Source organism: Pelobates fuscus, chromosome 9 (genome assembly GCF_036172605.1).
Source record: "Pelobates fuscus isolate aPelFus1 chromosome 9, aPelFus1.pri, whole genome shotgun sequence".
NCBI lineage: Eukaryota > Metazoa > Chordata > Amphibia > Anura > Pelobatidae > Pelobates > Pelobates fuscus.
The window spans coordinates 130945882-130966436 of NC_086325.1; the positions used below are offsets into that span (position 1 = coordinate 130945882).

Below are 20555 nucleotides of genomic sequence, written 5' to 3' on the forward strand. Positions count from 1 at the left end.
TTCACGTGGTTTCTTCACTTCCGGGTTCCTCAGCTTTTCGGCTGTCTGATCTTCTGATTGGTAAGCGTTATTACACTTATATGTATATATTGTACACACTTAGTATGCTTCACTGTGATCTTGATAAAGACCCCAGGAGGGTCGAAACGTCGATTTTTGTACACAGAATTTGTATTATGATTTAATACAGTAAAGACCATTTTTCCACTATTTAAAAGTCCTAGTGTGCTCCCTTTATTTATGATTGTATATATTGGCACGCGGGATTGCACCTAGGCAATTTTGATTTTTGTTCAGAGAAATCCAGGAGGAGTGCCTTGCTAATCCATTTTTGTTTATATATACATATATATATATATATATATATATAAAAATGAATGAAGAGAGCACTCTATATATGGGTAACTTAGCTTTTTCGTGTAAGGACATTTTGGCATTGACAAAGGGGAAATCCAAAATTTAGTTTCTTTTTGGTTCTTCACATAAACTGTATGTAGCACTCCTTGTGCACATTTAGCACCTAGTTGATTTCTAGTTGATCATGATTTATGGTCTGTATTTGGATTTGGTCCTGCTTTGAGCAACAAGGTGCAAGGTTAGCAGCACAGAGTTATCAGGTCTTACTTTGATCTTTGGGTACTGCAGTAACCCCTGTTCTAGCTCTATGTGGCCACATCTTTTGCCTGTGATGTTACATAATATCTGATGGCATTCTGTCCTGTGATGTCACGCATATTAAGTAATAATAATAAATTGCATGGCCAGTATTTTTTTTTTACAAAAAAGCAACCCGACTCCTCATTCCTTTTACATGTTACCAGTGGTTGCAATTTTACTTTGAATTCTCTATACCTTTGCCTCCAAATTCATCTTACTACGTCATGTCTAATCTTTCCATTTTAACCTTTAGATTGTAAAATCACGACTATCTAGCAAAGAACTCTGCGTAAGTTCTTCAGGGGTTAGACCTCTGCTCATGGGCAGGGTCCTCTTTTCTTTTTGTATTGGTCTGTTTATTTTGTACTGTCTTTTTCCCTTCCTTTATAGCGCTGCTGAATATATTGGTGCTTTATAAATCAGTTGGAGAGTTGGCAAGAAAACATTTAATAAAACGTCAGGTCAGGAGCACCTGGCTTGGTGAAGTGGGTTTCCTGTAACAGGATGATTTGTGCTCGAGTTCTGTATGCCCATCATAGAAATTGATTGCGTTTAGAGGCTATTATGGATCTTGCAGTTAATGAATGTGCAGGGAAGAGTTGACGGCATTTTGCTTATTCCCCGTAAAAGCAGTTGTGACCTTGGGGTGAAGGTAGCCGGAAGACTGAGAGCCTCACACTGATGAGGTCCTGAGAGGGATTAAGGTAATGTAGGGGGAGAAAGAGAGAGAGGGGGGAAAAAGTGGGGGTGGGGGGAAAGAGGTCAAGAGAGAGAAAGAGAGATGGTTAGAAAGGTTAAAAAAAACAAGTAAATAGTTGAAAACACCTAGTCTTATACTTGAGTAGCCAGGTCTAGTAAGGACAGAGTGTTTCCGATCTGTGGGGAGATGAAAAACCAGACCAGAAAAAAAGGGAATGAAAAAAGGAAAGTGTTTTGTTCTCTGTTCATGAGAAGATTTTTTTAAGATCTTCAGAGCTTGGGTGGTTTGTGGGGCTTCTGAGGGAGCGGAGATAAAAAATTATAAACATTAAAAAAAAAAAAAAAAAAGGTTTTATTAGCATCTCTTTGTGCTTTTCCTTAAGACAGCCCACTGGTAAGAGGAGGGTGTGGGCAAGTGGTACAGTGCCTTTGGCAAATTACGGTGTTTCAGAATTTCCTGGCCTGCCTGAGCCAATGTGTAGGGTTCCAAGACTACTCCCATGAGGTGCATTGTTATATGGTGGTCACTAGGGTCTAGTTTTGTGGTCCCCAGTTTTTTGCCAAGTGCCTACCTCCCCTTCTCCCTGAACTGCAATGTGGGGTGGAAAGGGTGATTGTGGTTGAGCTGCGTTGAGTGTAATGAGAAAGTTGCTGCACGTCTGGAGTATGGACCCCCAACGCTCTGCATATGTATGTGGGGTGTGCATGGGGTTCATCTTAGCACACATACGATCAAACTAAAAATAAGGGAACAGAAAAAAATAAGTAAATGGGTGCAAAAGAACAGGCAATTGGGTAAGCTCACTGAGAAAAAAACATAGTGTCACCTATAGGGTTCCCCTTAGTGCTGTGTTTATCATTGCATGGGTGGGCCGTGGGCTGAAGGAGGGTTTCCCTTTATCTTTATCTGGGGGGCATAGGTGCAATAGTCAAGCAGGTTTGGAACCTCAATCTGGGTAAGAATAACCTGTATAAGTCAGCGTGGGTAGTACATAAGAATAGGCAGAGGTGGAGCGCAGCCCTAAGGTTGTAATTTGGGAATCATGGGTTTACGCTCCATAGGGGGCTTAGGAGCTATCAACACACACTCTTAATACACTATATGCACAGCATCCATTACAAACTGCATCCACTACACAAACACTATGTGCTCACTATACACACTACATCTATTATACACACTACATCGACACACTACATGCACTACACAAACATACAATTTACATTCCACTATACACACATACTCATCCACTATACACACATACTCTACATCCACTTTAAAAAAAAACTACATCAACTACACACACTGCATGTACTACACACATACTGCCTTCACTACACACACACTGTATCCTTGTAGGCACATGGGCCCCGTGGGCGGACTCGGTGGCGGGCCTCAAGGACCTAGACCTTGAGCTGTGAAAAGGGTCCCAAAATTTCTGATTGCAGCCTTGGTACTATAGTACCAGTTACAATCCTGTTACCAATCACCGGAAGTAGGGGAGAAAAGTAGATAAGACACAGCAAGCACAAGCTAATTTCAGGTGGATTTCATGTTGCAAACAGAAGGAGTAGTACAGGACAGACTGCCATTCATGATTATGACTGTCATTTAAGTTGGTTATTAGTACTATTAGTAAATTTAGCAATCTGCTAATGGAAGACATAAGAGTAAAGCGTTAGCTCTGATAAAAAAAAAGGATAAAAACCGACAGAGCTACTTACCACGTGTGTCCTTAACTGCCCTTCTCTGCCCAGTCTGCAGCCTCTGTCTTTCAACAGCCTAGACCAGTGATGGCTAACCTTTTTAAGCCGGAGTGCCAAACCGCAATACATGCCAACTTTTTTTTCCTCAAAGTACCAGCACGGCAATTAAACCTGAATACTGAGGTTTAAGTTTAGAAACAAAACTCATACAGTTGTCCGAACTAAATAACAACTTTTGTTTTAAAAGAAGAACACAACAACAGAGCGTTCAATTATACAAATTTTAAATAATGATATAAATAGATAAAATTAAACTTATATTTATTAGTATCTATGCAATACATACACACCGACTGCTGAACACATTCACACACCGACTGCTGAACACATTCACACACCGACTGCTGAACACATTCACACACCGACTGCTGAACACATTCACACACCGACTGCTGAACACATTCACACACCGACTGCTGAACACATTCACACACCGACTGCTGAACACATTCACACACCGACTGCTGAACACATTCACACACCGACTGCTGAACACATTCACACACCGACTGCTGAACACATTCACACACCGACTGCTGAACACATTCACACACCGACTGCTGAACACATTCACACACCGACTGCTGAACACATTCACACACCGTCCGCTAAATATACACACAGTCCGCTGAATAAACACAGTCTGCTGAATACACACACTGCTGAATACACAGACTGCTGAGTACACATATAGACAGACTGCTGAGTACACATACAGACAGACTGCTGAGTACACATACAGACAGACTGCTGAGTACACACACAGAGACTGCTGAATACACACACAGAGACTGCTGAATACACACACACAGACTGCTGAATACACACACACAGACTGCTGAATACACACACACAGACTGCTGAATACACACACACAGACTGCTGAATACATACAGTCTGCTGAATACATACACTGCTGAATACACATACAGACAGACTGCTGAATACATACACACAGTCTGCTGAATATATACACTGCTGAATACACATACAGACAGACTGCTGAATACACACACACACAGACTGCTGAGTACACACACACACACACACACACTGCTGAGTACACACAGACTGCTGAATACATACACACACACGGACTGCTGAATATATACACACACACACACACACACACACACACACACACACACACACACACACACACACACACTGACTGCTGGATACACACACACAGTCCGCTGAATACACACACAGTCCGCTGAATACACAGACTGCTGAATACGCACACATACAGACTGCTGAATACATACAGACTGCTGAATACATACAGACTGCTGTGTGTGTGTGTAGGGGGGTGCTGTGCTGTGTTGGGTGTGCTGTGCTGTGTTGGGGGAGGGGTGTGCCCACCACACACAGCACCCCTACCCCCCCACAGCACCCCTACCCCTGTGTGTGTGGGAGGGGGGTAGGGGTGCTGTGGGGGGGGGGATAGGGGTGCTGTGTGTGGTGGGGGTGGTGGTAAAGATACATTTTAAAAAAAAATATATATTACATTTGTATCCCCCCCTCCCTTCTTCTTACCTTTGGTGAAGGAGGGGGGGGGGGACAGCCAGCTCTGGTGTTCCGGTGGTGGTAAGTATATGTCTGCGAAGCAGCTCTCCTGTCCTCCCGCGCGATGCTGTATGGAGCGTTGCCAATGGTTGCTGAACATTCTGCATATATTGTGTGTTGATTAGCGCTGAATTCCTGCTGTATTCTGTGTATTCCATGGTAATGCTCGGCAACGCTCCACGCAGATTGCTCGCGGGAGGAAAGGAAAGCTGCTTCCTAGATCCCTTCCCCTGCTTCAGTGTCCTCCCGACAAGAAAGCAGAGTAGGCGCCTGCCTATGGCTGCGTGCTCCCCCAGCAACCTATGGCTGCGTGCCCACAGAGAGGGCCCAGCGTGCCACCTGTGGCACGCGTGCCATAGATTCGCCATCACTAGCATAGACCCTTTTGTCCATGGCTAAGTTTGGTAGGCACTTAAAGGTAAATTCCAGTCCACGCACACAGTGAGTGGGTGGGGAGGCATGTTTACATAGCATAGTTTATCAAAACCTATGAGCAATGATAAATTACTATCAAATGAGCATAAGCCGATAGCATCCCTTTTACATTGTTAAATTGAACGTGAAAGCACCTTTTTGGGTTTAAGTTAAAAACTGCTATAATTAGCACTGTAAGGTTATGCATTTCTTCCAAGAGTAAAACAGTTGCATCTTAAAAGCAAAGAGGTGCGTATACACTCATGGACATGACATTGTATAAATTTAAAAATATCAAAACATTTCAGATATAATAGACAATTACATCCATGTATTTTTTTTTTTTTTTTGCAGTCATGTGATGCAAAGGGGTGCTATGGAATGTGGTCAACTGACCCCTAAATCTGTACGTCAGGTCATCATTCTCCGACATCCAGGGGTTGGATTTGGATTCGTAGCTGGCAGTGCACGTCCAGTTGTGGTGCGATCCGTTATTGCAGGTGATAATTACATGTGCTTATAAATTTACAATTATTCCCCTTCTCCCAATTACACCGTTACAAATTATATACATACAAGACATTTTAAGGTAATATAGAGGTTTTTTTCAGACCTATAACCATAACATTGTGTTACACTGCATCCTACACTGACCAGTCTATTGAGCATAATAGATATTTTAACAGTGCAACTTTAAACCACATATTTTTAAAACATTTTGTACTTCAAAATGTATGAACCTTGCTGCTATACACAAATGGTCCTTCACCCATGGTTAACCAAAACCGGTAAAAAACAATCAAAATATATGCTGACAATTAAGCATTTTTAAAGATTTTTTTTTTACCAGCTCATATTAAGGGTCCACCATACTAGAATCAACTTACATACACAGAGTAAGAGAGAGGGAGATAATAAATAGATGACATTCTATTGACAGTGATTAATAGTATGTTTTACAGCATCTACATGACCTTTAATGGCAGTACTGCATCCTGCATTTTTTATCCTTTCAGGCAACTTCTGCAAAGCACATCCAGAGATTAAAATTCTTTCTCACCATACAGCAGGGGTTGTATACGCTGATCAGCCATGGCAAAAACAGCAACGTTTTGATCACCAATGGGATCTTTGTTTGAGCTTGACAAAGATCCCATTGGTAATCGATACCTTGCTGTTTTTGCTGTGTTTTTCCAATAAATCTGTTGCTTTATAAAGACCCTGAGTACCTGGACTACATTGTTTTCACTCAATAGGGACTTGAGCATCAGAACTGGACCATGGAGCAATTTTAAGAAGGTTGTCTGGTCTGATGAATCACATTTTCTTTTAGATCAGGTGGATGGCTGGATATGTGTGTGTATTTATCTGGGGAAGGTGATGGTAGCAGGATCCACTATGGGAAGAAAGCAGGCCGGGGACCAAGCTTTGGGCAATGTTCTACTAGGAAACCTTGGATTCCATTGCTAGCATTCATGTGGGTGTTACTATGACACATACTACCTACCTAGAGATTGTTGCAGACCACGTACAACCCTTCATGGCAAAAGTGGTCCCTGATGGCAGTGGCCTCATTCAGAGGATAATGTGTGCTGCCACACTGCAAAATTGTTCGGGAATGGTTTAAGGGACATGGCATACAGACATAGAGTGGGCCTCCAAATTCCTTAGATCTCAATCCAATTGAGCATCTGTGGGATGTGCTGGAACAACAAATCCAATCCATGGAGGCCCCACATCGCAACTTTCAGGACTTAAAGGATCCACTGCTAATGTCTTATACCACAGGAGCAGTTCAGAGGCATTGTGGAGTTCATGCCTCAACACATCATGGCTGTTTTGGCAGCATGAGGGGGGCATACCACATATTAGGCAGGTGGTTTTAATGTTGTGGCTGATCATTGTAAGGCCAAAACCTGCCTTTTAGGCAGGAGGAAGCATTTTAATTTCTTGATATCTGTTCCCAGTGGGTTTTTTAAGATTAAGGCTGTCCATCAAATTCTTGTCCATCATCTTTTTTTTTCTTCTTTAATTTTTATTGAAAATTTTTACATGAAATGTATATAATGTAGGTGAAAAGGGAACAAACAGAGCAAACTATCCAGGCTAAATTTGCAAGAAACATAATACAAACAGACACTCGTGAACAGGAAAAGCTCAGAAAAAGGAGACAAGAATGTCTCCACTGGAAAAAAAGGAGATAGCCATAGGATAGCACCTCCCCTTCCCTCTCAGAGAGCTAGAAGGGACCTGGATTTACTGGTGAATCCTATCAGGGAAAAGTTAGGGACTGAAATGTCAATCAAGTTGCTCTCCCCAATTTACCATTGCAATGCGCCATCAGTGTGCCTGTAAACTCGCACAGTTTGACACAGATCAATGACTCGTTTAGATGCCAGCCACTCTAGTGGTACATGTCCCAGTCTTGGTATTTCTTCAGGATGGTGCATGCATGCTAAACCCATTTTAAAGGGAAACTCCAGTGCCAGGAAAACGATCCGTTTTCCTGGCACTGGAGGGTCCCTCTCCCTCCCACCCACCAATCCCCGGTTACTGAAGGGGTGAAAACCCCTTCAGTCACTTACCTGGGACAGCGGCGATGTCCCTCGCCGATGTCTCCTCCTCCGCGACGCTCCTCCTTGTGATTGCGTCGGCCGGTGGGCGAGACTGATCTCGCCCACCGGCCGAGGAGACCTAATGCGCATGCGCGGAAATGCCGCGCATGCGCATTACGTCTCCCCATAGGAAAGCATTGAAAAATCATTTCAATGCTTTCCTATGGGGTTTTGAGCGACGCTGGAGGTCCTCACACAGCGTGAGGACGTCCAGCGACGCTCTAGCACAGGTTTCCACCCACTAGAGGTGGAGTTAACCCTGCAATGTAATGATTGCAGTTTATAAAAAACTGCAATAATTACACTTGCAGGGTTAAGGGTAGTGGGAGTTGGAACCCAGACCACTCCAATGAGCAGAAGTGGTCTGGGTGCCTGGAGTGTCCCTTTAAGGAAGTATAGTAAGCTCATCAGACATTAACAAACGGCTGTGGTGGCCCAAGGTAATTTATTGTACAATGTGTGTGGAGAAGCTGGACCACAATCAGCAGTAATATGCCAATAGGAGAGAGACAGGGCAAAATAACAAAATCTAGAGACGACTTTAGTGTGTTATGTGAGATTTTGCTTTTGTTTGTATTCATTGCAATTGTGTGCAAACCTTCGCATTTTTATTCAATTATAGAAACTCCATTATTTGGATGGGTGTTTTCAGTAACCTTTAAGTAATCAGACAGTAATTTAGATGGGTAGATATTGTTTAGGAAAGACCGAAGGAAAAAAAAAAAAATGTGAAAGCGGGGTGTGATATGTTTATATGTTAAAACTGAATTAAAAGCTAGTATTAAGGAAATGGAACATGCTGATATGGGTGAAAATGCCGAAACCAAATACAAATCTGAAGGCAGAGAAGAGGGGCAAAACATTATCTGTTGAAATATGCTGCACAGCTCCAAACATTAATAATGTTAATAAGAAGGTCAGCAGCTAGCACATATTTTTATAGATAGCTGTGCACCTGCATAAGATTTTCCTCATTGGACATTTTAATTACCAATTAAACATCTACGGTTAAAGCAAACATAACTAATGACTGTTGGTGATGTGGAGGTGTGGGGTAGAGGGAATTACATTAAGTGGTGAGTGAGATAAAGTAAAAAGAGTAAATGAAGAATGGAATTATCGTTCATATTTTCCATTACATATACACGTTAAATATACATACTAATGGGCAGTACATGAAACATACTAACTTTATATGTATGCTGCAAACATCTAAATTGATAAATCACTATTACCGATTTCCTAGCATTTTCTGAATACTATATGGCTGCACTCTTCATTCGCTGCCTGCTAATACATATATGTGATCTTTCCATTGGGAGGGGTTATTGTTGAGAGGTCAGCTATCTTTTCCTGGAGACTTATCATCTGTAAATAATTATGGGAAGTGTATGAAAACTGCTACTTTGCATTATGTAGAATACTACTTCCTACCTGCAGTCTTTTAATTCTACAATCTGTCAGAATCACAAATTTGCAAAACACACACAAAAACATATACTACTCAATTTTTAAAATATATATACAAACAATATCCAGACATCTTTCACACTCATTGCACCTTGAACATTAAAGGGACACTATAGTCACCTGAACAACTAATGCATCTTTTTGGTTGAAAAAATGTCCTTACCGCCCACCAGTTTTCGCGCAAGTGCAGAATATTTTTTAGAAAGGAGGGTGTTTTTAAAAAGATAAATGTACGTACATTTATCTTTTTATTTCTACTTAATGCATGTTTATAATGTTTTTAACTTTATAAAGTTTAATGAGAAAACAATAAACTACATTGAAATGATCTTTACTAGTGATTAATGAGATCCTTGAGGTTGATGCTGCAAGACTAAATATTTGATATCTGGTTCGATTTTCGTAAGGAACAAACGAAGGTCTCCTCTTTCGGTGATATTCAGACGACTTCTCTGTTTCCGTATAATATGATTTCTCATCTGTGCGTCAGCTCCCCTCCTCTCCCTCCTCAATTCCCCTCCCCACCTTTTTTTTTTCTCTCTTTTTTTTTATTTCTTTAACCTTCCTTATAGCAATGCCCAGTAGGAAGGCTGAGCTAGGTATCCCACTTACTATTACTTACTATAGCCCACTATAACAGACAGGCACACATACATAGATACAGACACACACACACACACACACACGACACATACATACAGACAGACAGACAGGCACACACATACATACAGACACACAGACAGGCACACATACACACACACACACACACACACACAAGACACATACATACAGACAGGCACACATAAATACAGACACACAGACATGCATACAGACACACAGATACAAAGACACACACATAAGACATACATACAAAGACACATACAGACAGACACAAGACACACATACATACGACACACATACATACAAAGACACATACACACACAACACATGCATACAAAGACAAGACACACATACATACACACATATATATACAGACAGACACACACATACAAAGACACACACACAAGACACATACAAAGACACACACACAAACAAGCACACACATTATATTTAAGTCACCCTCCTGTTTCCTACCTTTAAGGTGCAGGAGGGTGACTTTTCCTGAGGTCCAGTGGTGGCTCTGGTGGATGGGAGTCAGAGTTCCCACTCTGACTCCCTCCTCCTCCTTCCTCCCACGCGATCTGTGTGTTAGCTGGGAGGAGTGACGTGCAGTCACTTCCTCCAAGCGTGTGATGTAATCACAAGGGGCCCGGTCGCGCTGTTAAAGCGCCCACAGTGCTGACCGGGCCCCCTTACAATCCACATCCATCGGGTGGCCCTGACAGCATGGGCCACCCGATGGATCCCTCCATATGCGGCCCTGGCGGTTTGCCACGCGGGCCGGGGCCGCAAGTGGTGATGGCGGTACCCGGTCGCAGTAGTACCGCTGGCTCGCACCTGCCCGCCCAATCTGTAAAAATTAGAAAATCCCTACCGCCCACCTGGAATCCTGAAACGCCCACTAGTGGGCGTTAGGGACCAGGTTGACGACCCATGATCTATAGAGTAACACTTTTTCTTGTATGGTTATTGTGGGTGTTTACAATCAATTTACTGTAAACTGATGTGCAAAGGTTCTAAATATTTTTTTTCTATAAATGTAAAGGGAAGTAATTCCCCTCATAAGAGATGCCTTGTACTTGCAGAAGCAAAAAAAAGAAAAAAACATGCCAATATTGCTTTTTATCAAGAAACATATTTTTAATGAGATCATCATCCCTAATGATTTTCAGGCATGCTTTAAATAAAGAAAAGGGTGTATCCATCCTGATTAGCAGAGAAGTTTCCTTTTCTTTAGTTTATAAAATAGGCGATAGAGATGGACGATACCTAATACTTCAATGTTACCTTAACAATGCTCCTTATACTTTAATATCTATGGACCCTATGTTGAATTTATTTGCATTGGTGTCCAAGTGCATATTTTGGAAAGGCCTTTTTTGGAAGAACTTATAAACAGATTTTACACTTGACTCTGCTTTCTCAGCAGACATTGCCCCTCATATAACTGTCCAGAGACAGACTAATATGGCCAAGCTCTGTAGTACAATTTAAGTGAACGATTTTGCAGACCCATTGAAAGTTTGTCACTGTCAGGATTATATTGATTCAGCATGCAGAATAGTATCACACACTAGAATTAAGGGTAACGTCTTACCGGACCTTAGAATGGCCGGACTTCATGTACCCGAGAATAGTCAGAAAACTAGCCAAGGTCTGGGACACAGAACGAGACACAGCGATAAGGAAAAGTCAAAAGTCAAGGGTACCAGAAATCAGGGAAGTCAAAACAAAGCCAAAATAAAAAAACAGAAAAACATGATCAGGAACACACTCTCGGATAACCATCTAAGGGAAACCACGACAGGGCATTTTGCCAAGGAATAAGTGAGTTTAAATAACCCTCTTGCAGATCCGATTGGCTGTACCTAGACCTTGACCCCAAAACGTGCGTGTGTGTCTTTTGTGTGACATCACCCGCACGTCGACGTCGTCTTTACCGTGGACAGACGTGGGGCTTTATAAACTGCGTGGCTCTGCAGCGGTCGATCCTCGATCTTCGGAAGGTTATTATCTTAGTTTTTGCCACATGGATATGAAGGATACATGACAGTCAACCCACTGATGTAGATTACATATAATACTGCTCAGTATTTAATAACTGTTCTAGAAATAATCTGTTTCTTAACATTCCTCAGTATAATTGGTTCATTCTGCCAGTATAAGGACGATTTCTCCACACCCAAGTCCAAAGTAGCTGAACTGGAAGCATAGATGTAGAGCATGTTTCCTGTTTGTATATATATAAAATTAATTTGAAATTCACTTTGAATTCCTCAATATGTTCCAAACTCCTTTCATATTTTCAAATTATACCAATTCTGGCACCTCTTTTGCTTTAATCAAGTTAACTCGTAAAGCTTTTGTCACAGGATTCTTCATTAAATATGCCAGCCATGCCAAAAGCAGCGACAACAGAAATATACTTCTTTGCTACAGTGACTCACTAAATTAACAAACGTTAATGAACGGGATCCCTCTTCTGACACATATTACCATTTCCTTACTCTGCAATGTCAATTACGAGACATGGAACTATTTAAATATGAATATTTTTCTCAGCTTAACAAAGTGGGAGAAATCTTAGCCTCTCCGTTGAAGAAGAGAAAAGTCGCCTCCAAGATTGTTTTTCGATAATACACTGATAAAGGCAAGATTTTAGACCCGTAAAACATTTTGACAAATTAGCAAAATATTATAGTGAACTATATTATTTTAAATACCGTATGAAACTGATGGAACTGAACTTTTTTCTTTTCAACTCCCTTGCCTTACCTATGCGGCTGGCCACTGATGAAACCCAACAACTTGTACAACCTCTTGATTTAGCAAAAATATGAAAAGCTGTCACCCAATTGTCACCTAACAAGGCCCTAACCCTGCGTTTTTTTATGGCCCAGTTTTCCTCTCGGCTCTATTTTTTTTAAGCTAATGTCACAAGCCAGGGGCGTCTTTTGTCCATTTTTTGGTTTATAATTCCATAGAACCTCAGGTGTATAAAATGTAACAACAACCAGATATGTCTAGAATAGCTATTGCAATATCACTTTTTCCCCCTCACTCTCAGCAACTGAACCAGCACCACACCAGCTCTTCTACCACTTTTGGACAGCTATGGTAACATTTCAAACTACAGTCTTGAGCAAGCAAAAGTACAGACTCTTCCCATTGGTCTCCCAGATTCCATTGTTCTGTCCCTTTAAACACATATTTATTGTGACTGGAAATCTACCTATATTGCTTATCTTGAAATGTGATTAACCAAATCTGTTTAAAACTGTTTTAAACACAATTATTTACTGCTCTTTAATAATTGCAAAGTAAAATTATCTAAATGAATGTCTGTCAGGAGTAGGCAGGCAATATCATTAAATTATTAAAAAGATATTGAATTTGATGAATTTGATGTTTTTTGGTTATGACCTATTTAGATCCCAAAGTCCTTTTTTGCACATTGTTTTACATGCTTTATTTGGGATAACTAGGAAGCTGAACTACTTTTAGGTTAATTGCCACAATTCTCCAAATTAAATAGGATTACCAAATATTTATCTGTACTACCAATCTTATATCTTGAATTCAGTGATATACCTTCATAGATCTAACAGTACCGTACAATGGGACGATATATATATATATATATATATATATATATATATACATATATATATATATAGCATAGTTATGAAACAGTGGAAGACAAAGTGTGGGATCAAGTTCACTGACAATGATTGGTTTAAGTCTATAAATATTTTACAAGGTTTTGCTAGATGTTACAAACATATGGGCAAATCTGTTATCTAATTTTGTTGAAGATGTAGAGGGCAGGAAGGTACGATGTTACATCTTTGGTGGTTGTGTTCATTAATTCAACTGTTTTGGTAAAAAGTCACATCTCGATCTACTCTTCTCGCTAAATATTACCCACCTATCCTATGAGCCAGTCACTTACCTGTTACAGCTTTTCCTAAATCCCTTTCCATCTCATCTCTAAATGTTAGTCTCATTTGTGCTCTTAGCTGCTTACAATATTATTGCTCTTAGCTGGGAACAAAAAGTATGTCCCTCATTTTCCCAATTGGTAGATAAATTGCAGCTATATTGCACATTTGAACACGGCCCTAGAATCTGTTTCAAAAAAGACTGTTATTTGATAAAGTATGGAAGCCATCGGATCGATTCTTAACAATCTCAATGACGATTAGATGCTCTTTTAGGAATAAGCCGGCTATTGCATATTTTTGCTTTATAGTCATAATTAAGGTTGGTTTTCAGAAACTAAGTGATGGTCCAGGCACTCAAGGTAAAGTTTGGCAAAGGCCCTGTCCGTGGTCGAAACGTTGCTTTCATCCTGGACCATCATTTATTTTCTGAAAATTACATTATAAGGATTGTCATTATTTGCTTTTTGTTTTGTATTTTATATGCTGTGGTTGTCGTCCCCCCCCCCCCAGACGTTATATGAAGTACTACTTCATGTTGATTCTGTTTTGTTTTGTAAAACTTTACAAAATTCAATTAAACACATATATAAAATTATAAAAAATATATAATTGTATCCTCTTAATTAATTAATAGTAAAAGCCCACTTTGAATATTTGGTATACAATTTTGAGGAACTGTTTTAGAGAAAGATATGGAACTAGAAAAAGTGCACATGTAGGCTGCAAAATGAATTAATGACATTTAGCGATGAAGTACTTGAAAACGTTTAGCATAGAAAACTTGAATTTGTTTACTTTAGAAAAACAGCATTACAGAAGGAATATTGATAGCATTATACAGGATCAATTAAAAAGATCTGTTAATCGCTTCATTAAAGGATCATTAAATGTACCCAGACCACTTCATCTCATTGAATTGGTCTGGTAACAGTGGCCCTGTAGTTTTTATAAACTGCAATGTTTGTAAGGTTAAACACACCTATAGTGGCTGTCTTGCAGACAGCCACTAGAGTCATTTCCTGAACAACAACTGAGTATCAAATACAACTCTTAGGAAAGTATTGAATTCAGAAGCAATTTGGAGCTCACACCATGTCCCTAATGCTCCTCTTTGAGGAACATTGGATTGGATATATTATAGATGCGATACCTCCATGTTGACGTGGCAGAAGCACAGCAGGCAGCACATAAGGAATATAGGTAAGTAAAATCTAATTATGTACTAGGGCATTATAGTGTTAAGAATACAAATGTGTATTCCTAACAATATAGTATTTCGTTAATGAGGCTTTACAAAGACCAAGAAGTCATCTAGTTTATAGGAAATGGTTCTTTAGTGTGAGAACAAAAACATATGAAGAAACCTCTATCTAAAGTGGTGTTTTTTATCAGATTCTGAATAGAGTTTTAAATGACTAGATGCGTTTTTGGAAAAACAGAATATTCAAGAATATAATAGTTAACATGCATATTTGTTAATCTAGGTAGGAAGAGATCTGTTTTCCATTTTTTGAATCAAGATGGAACTTTTTTTCTCATTTTGTGGTACAATTGGAACTCTAATTGCACCAACAGTCTATATTTCTATGTAATTATGCAACTAGCTTGTCCTTTGGTTATTCCCCATTCATTACTGAACTAGTTTTAGTTGTTTTGTCCTATTAAAATGAAAATCAACATCTGTATATACTTGGTTTCCACGATATCATTTTTATTATAGGACTAATATTTACATTTTGCATTTCATTTCAGGTATCTGCAAATTCCATATGTATTTAAAGGTATAGTGTCAGGAAAACAAACCAGTTACCTTTATCCAGCGCCGGACTCCCTTGGCACTGGTGACCTTTCCTCCCCCTCCGACGTCAGCTCCCGAGTGGAAGACAGCCACTAGAGGCTGGATTAACCCTGCAATGTAAACATAGCAGTTTCTTTGAAACTGCTATGTTTACAGCTGCAGGGTTAAAACCTGAGGGACCTGGCACTCAGACAACTTCATTGAGCTGAAGTGATCTGGTCGACTATAGTGGTCCTTTAAGTTTGTCTTGTTTTAATAAAACTAAACATCTGTGTTATGGGATAATTCCATACCTCCATGTAACTTTTCAAAACATCATAAATCCTGTACATGGGGGGTATTGTTATACTCAGGAGACTTCGCTGAACACAAATATTTGTGTTTCAAAACAGTAAAATGTATCACCACAATGATATCATCAGTGAAAGTGCCTTTTGTGTGTGAAAAATGCAAAAACGCCACTTTTACTGACAATATCATCGCTGTGATATGTTTTACTGTTTTGAAAAACTCATATTTGTGTTCAGCGAAGTCTCCTTAGGAAAGTTACAGGGTTAATATAGGGCTTGCCCATTTTAGTTTGCCAGATTGGTTTGCTGGGTCTATGTTGCCTTTTGAGACCATATGGTAGCCCAGGAATGTGAATTAACCCCATCATGGCATACCACTTGCAAATGTAGACAATGCAGGGTATTCAAAATGGGGTATGTCCAGTCTTTTGTAGTAGCCACTTAGTCACGAACGCTGGCCAAAGTTAGCGTTTTTATTTGTTTTTTGCATTTTTTTAAAGAAAAACTGCACTTTTACTGGTGATATCGTCGTGATAAGTTTTACTTTTTAAAAAACTCATATTTGTGTTCAGCGAAGTCTCCTGAGTATAACAATACCCCCCATGTAAAGGTTTTATGGTGTTTTGCAAAGTAATGGGTTAAATATAGGGCTTGCCAATTACATTTTCTGGACTGTCTGCCTGGGTTGTCAGGCAGGTACCTTAATTACCTCATTATAACTAATAAAATCAAATAATTGTGTAAAATTAATAGTTAAATGTATATGTAGAATGTGTGTATATATATATATATATATATATATATATATATATATATATATATATGAGTACACCCCTCACATATTTGTAAATATTGTATTATATCTTTTCATGTGACAACACTAAAGCCATGCCACTCTGCTACAATGTAAAGTACTAAGTGTACAATTTATTTATTTATAAAATATTTTACCTGTATAACAGTTTAAATTTGCTGTCCCCTCAAAAAAACCTCAACACACAGTCATTAATGTCTAAACCGTTGGCAACAAAAGTGAGTACACCCCCAAGTAAAAATGTCCAAATTGGAGCCAAAGTGGCAATATTTTGTGTGTCCACTTTTATTTTCCAGCACTGCCTTAACCCTCATGAGCATGGAGTGCACCAGAGCTTCACATGTTGCCACTCCTCCATGACAACATTGTGGAGCTGGTGGATGTTAGAGACCTCGCACTCCCCCACCTTCCGTTTGAGGATGCCCCACAGATGCTCAATAGGGTTTAGGTCTGTAAACATGCTTGGCCAGTCCATCACCTTTACCTTCAGCTTCTATAGCAAGGGAGTGGTTGTATTGGAGGTGTGTTTGGGGTCGATGTTATGTTGGAATACTGCCCTGTGGCAGTATATGTTGGCATTCATGGTTCCCTCAATTAACTGTAGCTCCCCAGTGCCGGCAGCACTCATGCAGGCCCAGACCATGACACTCCCACCACCATGCTTGACTGTAGTCAAGATACATTTATCTTTGTACTCCTCACCTGGTTGCTGCCACCGCTTGACACCATTTGAACCAAATGGGTTTAACTTGGTCTCATCGGACCACAGGACATGGTTCCAGTAATCCGTGTCCTTAGTCTGCTTGTCTTCAGCAAACTGTTTGTGGGATTTCTTATGCATCATCTTTAGGAGAGGCTTCCTTCTTGGACGACAGCCATGGAGACCAATTTGATGCAGTGTGGGGGGTATGGTCTGAGCACTGACAGGCTGACCCCACACCCTTCAACCTCTGCAGCAATGCTGGCAGCACTCCTACGTCTATTTCCCAAAGACAACCTCTGGATATGATGCTGAGCATGTGCACTCAACTTCTATGGTCGACCGTCCGTTTTTCACGAACGTGCTTGTTCGCATGCATGGTCAATGGAAATTTCCGCTCGTGCGTGAAATCAGTTATACATAGGGTAAAAGTTTGGTTAAAGTTGCCTATGAGGTCACACACCAATTTAAAGTGGTACATTTTATTATTTCAATTCTGGATGCTACTACTGTCCTATCCTTTTGTGAGTTGAAAATCTCCATTGCTATTCGGTTTCTTCTGTGTTGTTTCTTCTAAAAAAATTAAATAAGCAAGTTACAAACCTATAAAGTAGAGTAATTATTAAAGCGGCACTGTCATGCCGAGCATTCCTTTCCCCGATCAACTTCTCTTCTCTCCCTCTGTCAGGATCTGTTCTTCATTTCTTTTTGTCTGCTCTAGTTTTCTTTAAAACATAAGACAAAGTAGGGACTATTTTGTCTTATGGAGGTTTCCTACGCCTGACCATCTCTGATCAAAATTTCCCCACAATTCTTACCTTTCCTCCGTGATCTTGCGATGCTTCCTGTCAGTATTCCTGAACGTCCTGTCATTTAGACAGGATGCTGGCGAAATTACCAAATTTCATCCTAACAGAATGAGAACAGTTTCTCCATTTGTGTTAGGACGCAATTCGGGTCTTTGTTCAGAACGGAATTTCATTTGAATGAATGAAATTCCGATCCGATTCGTGCCGCTGCTGTATCTTGCTGCCGCTTAGTAGAAACTCCATAATTCCCACGGTATTAGGGAGCTATCTACCAAAAGGCTGAAAGACCTAAATTGGTCTTTCAGACAAATTTACTAATACTAAGTAAAAATTAGTATTCGTAAATAATCTGCCCCTACTCGCTATACCACGAGTAGGGGCATGTCTATTAGCTGCTCACTGTTAAACCCCCCCCACAAAAAAAGAAAAACGTGTGTCCCCCTCAGCCCCCACCCCTGAGCGGTGGATGGGGTCCCTAAAATACTTCATAGGGGAGGACTTGTGGCTGCTCACTGTTGTAAAAAATAAAATTAATTAAACCCTAGTGTTCCCCCCGCGCGAGTGGGGTCTATTAAACTGCAGGGGGACCTATGAGCAGCAGGTGGGGGCCCTAAATAAAAGGACCGAAGGGTGGGGGCTCCTCCCCCAGGTGTCTAAGGGTCCCTAAGCCCCTAGTCACCCCTCCCACCCAAACATTTTTTAATAAAGACCTACCTACCCCCCTCACCCTAAAAATAGTGAGGGGAGGGGGACAAGAAAACTATATACCTGTAAATAAAAAATAACTCACCATTTGATTTTTTTTTTCTAAAATCTTCTTTTTCCGCCCCCAAAAAGTCCAAATAAAAATCCATAATACCTATCGCAACAGTTAAAATTAAATTACAATCAGAGCGCAAAAAAAAGATGAAAAAAAAACAAACTGACAAATAAAAAGTAATCCATCTTCACCTCTTCACCCAGCGAGGACACAGTGCAGACTGAGCTCCGCAGTGGAGCCGCCCGTGAGAGGTCCTGCAAGCGCGAGTTGGCCGTATGGGTGCGAGCAGCGGTCAGGAGGTGGTCGCGGGCAGAGCGGAGGGTACGAGGAGGGGCATACCTCTGGATCAGTGAAGAGATATAAGAGGGGCTGGAATTGTTCAGTGCTTTAAATGTATGGGTTAGCACTTTGAATTGACTCCTATAGGATACAGGGAGCCAATGTAAGGACTGGCAGAGGGGCGAGGTGTGAGAGGACCGACTGGATAGGAAAATCAGTCTAGCTGCAGCATTCAACAGTACAAGTGTTCTTCTTAACTAGAAAGGGAAATGACCGTTAATTTTCAGATTAACTTGTTTATACCCAAAATTTACTGGTTTGTAGCCAAATGTCTGTGACAGCATGATTCTCTATACTGCGTGTCAAGTGTAAAAGACAGAACGTATATCAATGATTGTCAGAAAAGAAGATGTAGAAGAGGTGCAGAACAAAGAGGTGTAGATTTCTATATTTAATTTTATGTGTTACACCTCACAACTACATATTTGCTAAATATAAGGATAAGCAAACATAATAAAAATCCTTGGACGTGACAGTTCCCTTTTTAATAAGTGTATCCAAGTTGAAATAACTTACTTGTTTAGAATATTACTGTAGTTGTGTAATAATATAAAAGTATATTTTTGGTCAGGGCAATATTGCCATAATAGTAAGATAACATATAATTCATACACAATAAACATAGTTATTAATAACACCAGTTGGTTGTGGTGTGCCTGAACCGACAAAGCAGTAGGCCTGTAATAAAGAGGGCCTTAGAGGGTGAGGTAAAAAGAGGGAGTGGTGGGAGGGGCAACCTGCCAGACCAGCAACAATAAAGTGGGAGAGGAATGGAGGCCCTTATACAGGGCACCCAAGTCGGTTGTGGTTTGCCGGAACCGACAATGCAGAAGGCCTTTAATAAAAGAGGGCAAAAAGAAGTGTACCATACAAAATGTATTCATATTACAATACATCAAATTATTTAGACAAATCACGAAACACCTGTCGTAACGCTTCGTTCTGTCGTAACTGGTTCTGGTATGTATAGAGTGTAAGCGGATGATTTCTAGCGTTCATAGTCTTGATTATGTGAGCTGGGATGTGGTTGGAGGAAGCAGATGATGCTACCCCTATGCAAAAAGAGTGTCCTGAGTAATGAGTTGCATTTAGGCCAAGTCTAGTCAAAAACATACAGACATAGAGAATAAACTTAGCAGTAGTGAGACTTGAACCATGTAGTTCTAGTAGTGGTTGATGTAGTTGTTTGTGAAAAGTGTTGAAATATGTATCTATTACCTTAATGGGGCACCATTTGTTATAGGAAGGGAAAAAAGGTATGATAACCGTGCGTTCCATCTGGCTAGTTT

At 40.3% G+C, this 20555-nt stretch overlaps 1 protein-coding gene across 1 annotated transcript in view; it reads left to right on the top strand.

Moving 5' to 3' along the window:
• FRMPD3 (FERM and PDZ domain containing 3) overlaps positions 1 to 20555 on the top strand; it is a 212939-nt gene that overhangs the window by 53973 nt on the left and 138411 nt on the right. Inside the window, exon 2 of the mRNA XM_063432397.1 lies at positions 5461 to 5606. Coding sequence (XP_063288467.1) covers positions 5468 to 5606 — 139 coding nt within the window. The 5' untranslated portion in view covers positions 5461 to 5467. The remainder of the gene's footprint in view (positions 1 to 5460; positions 5607 to 20555) is intronic.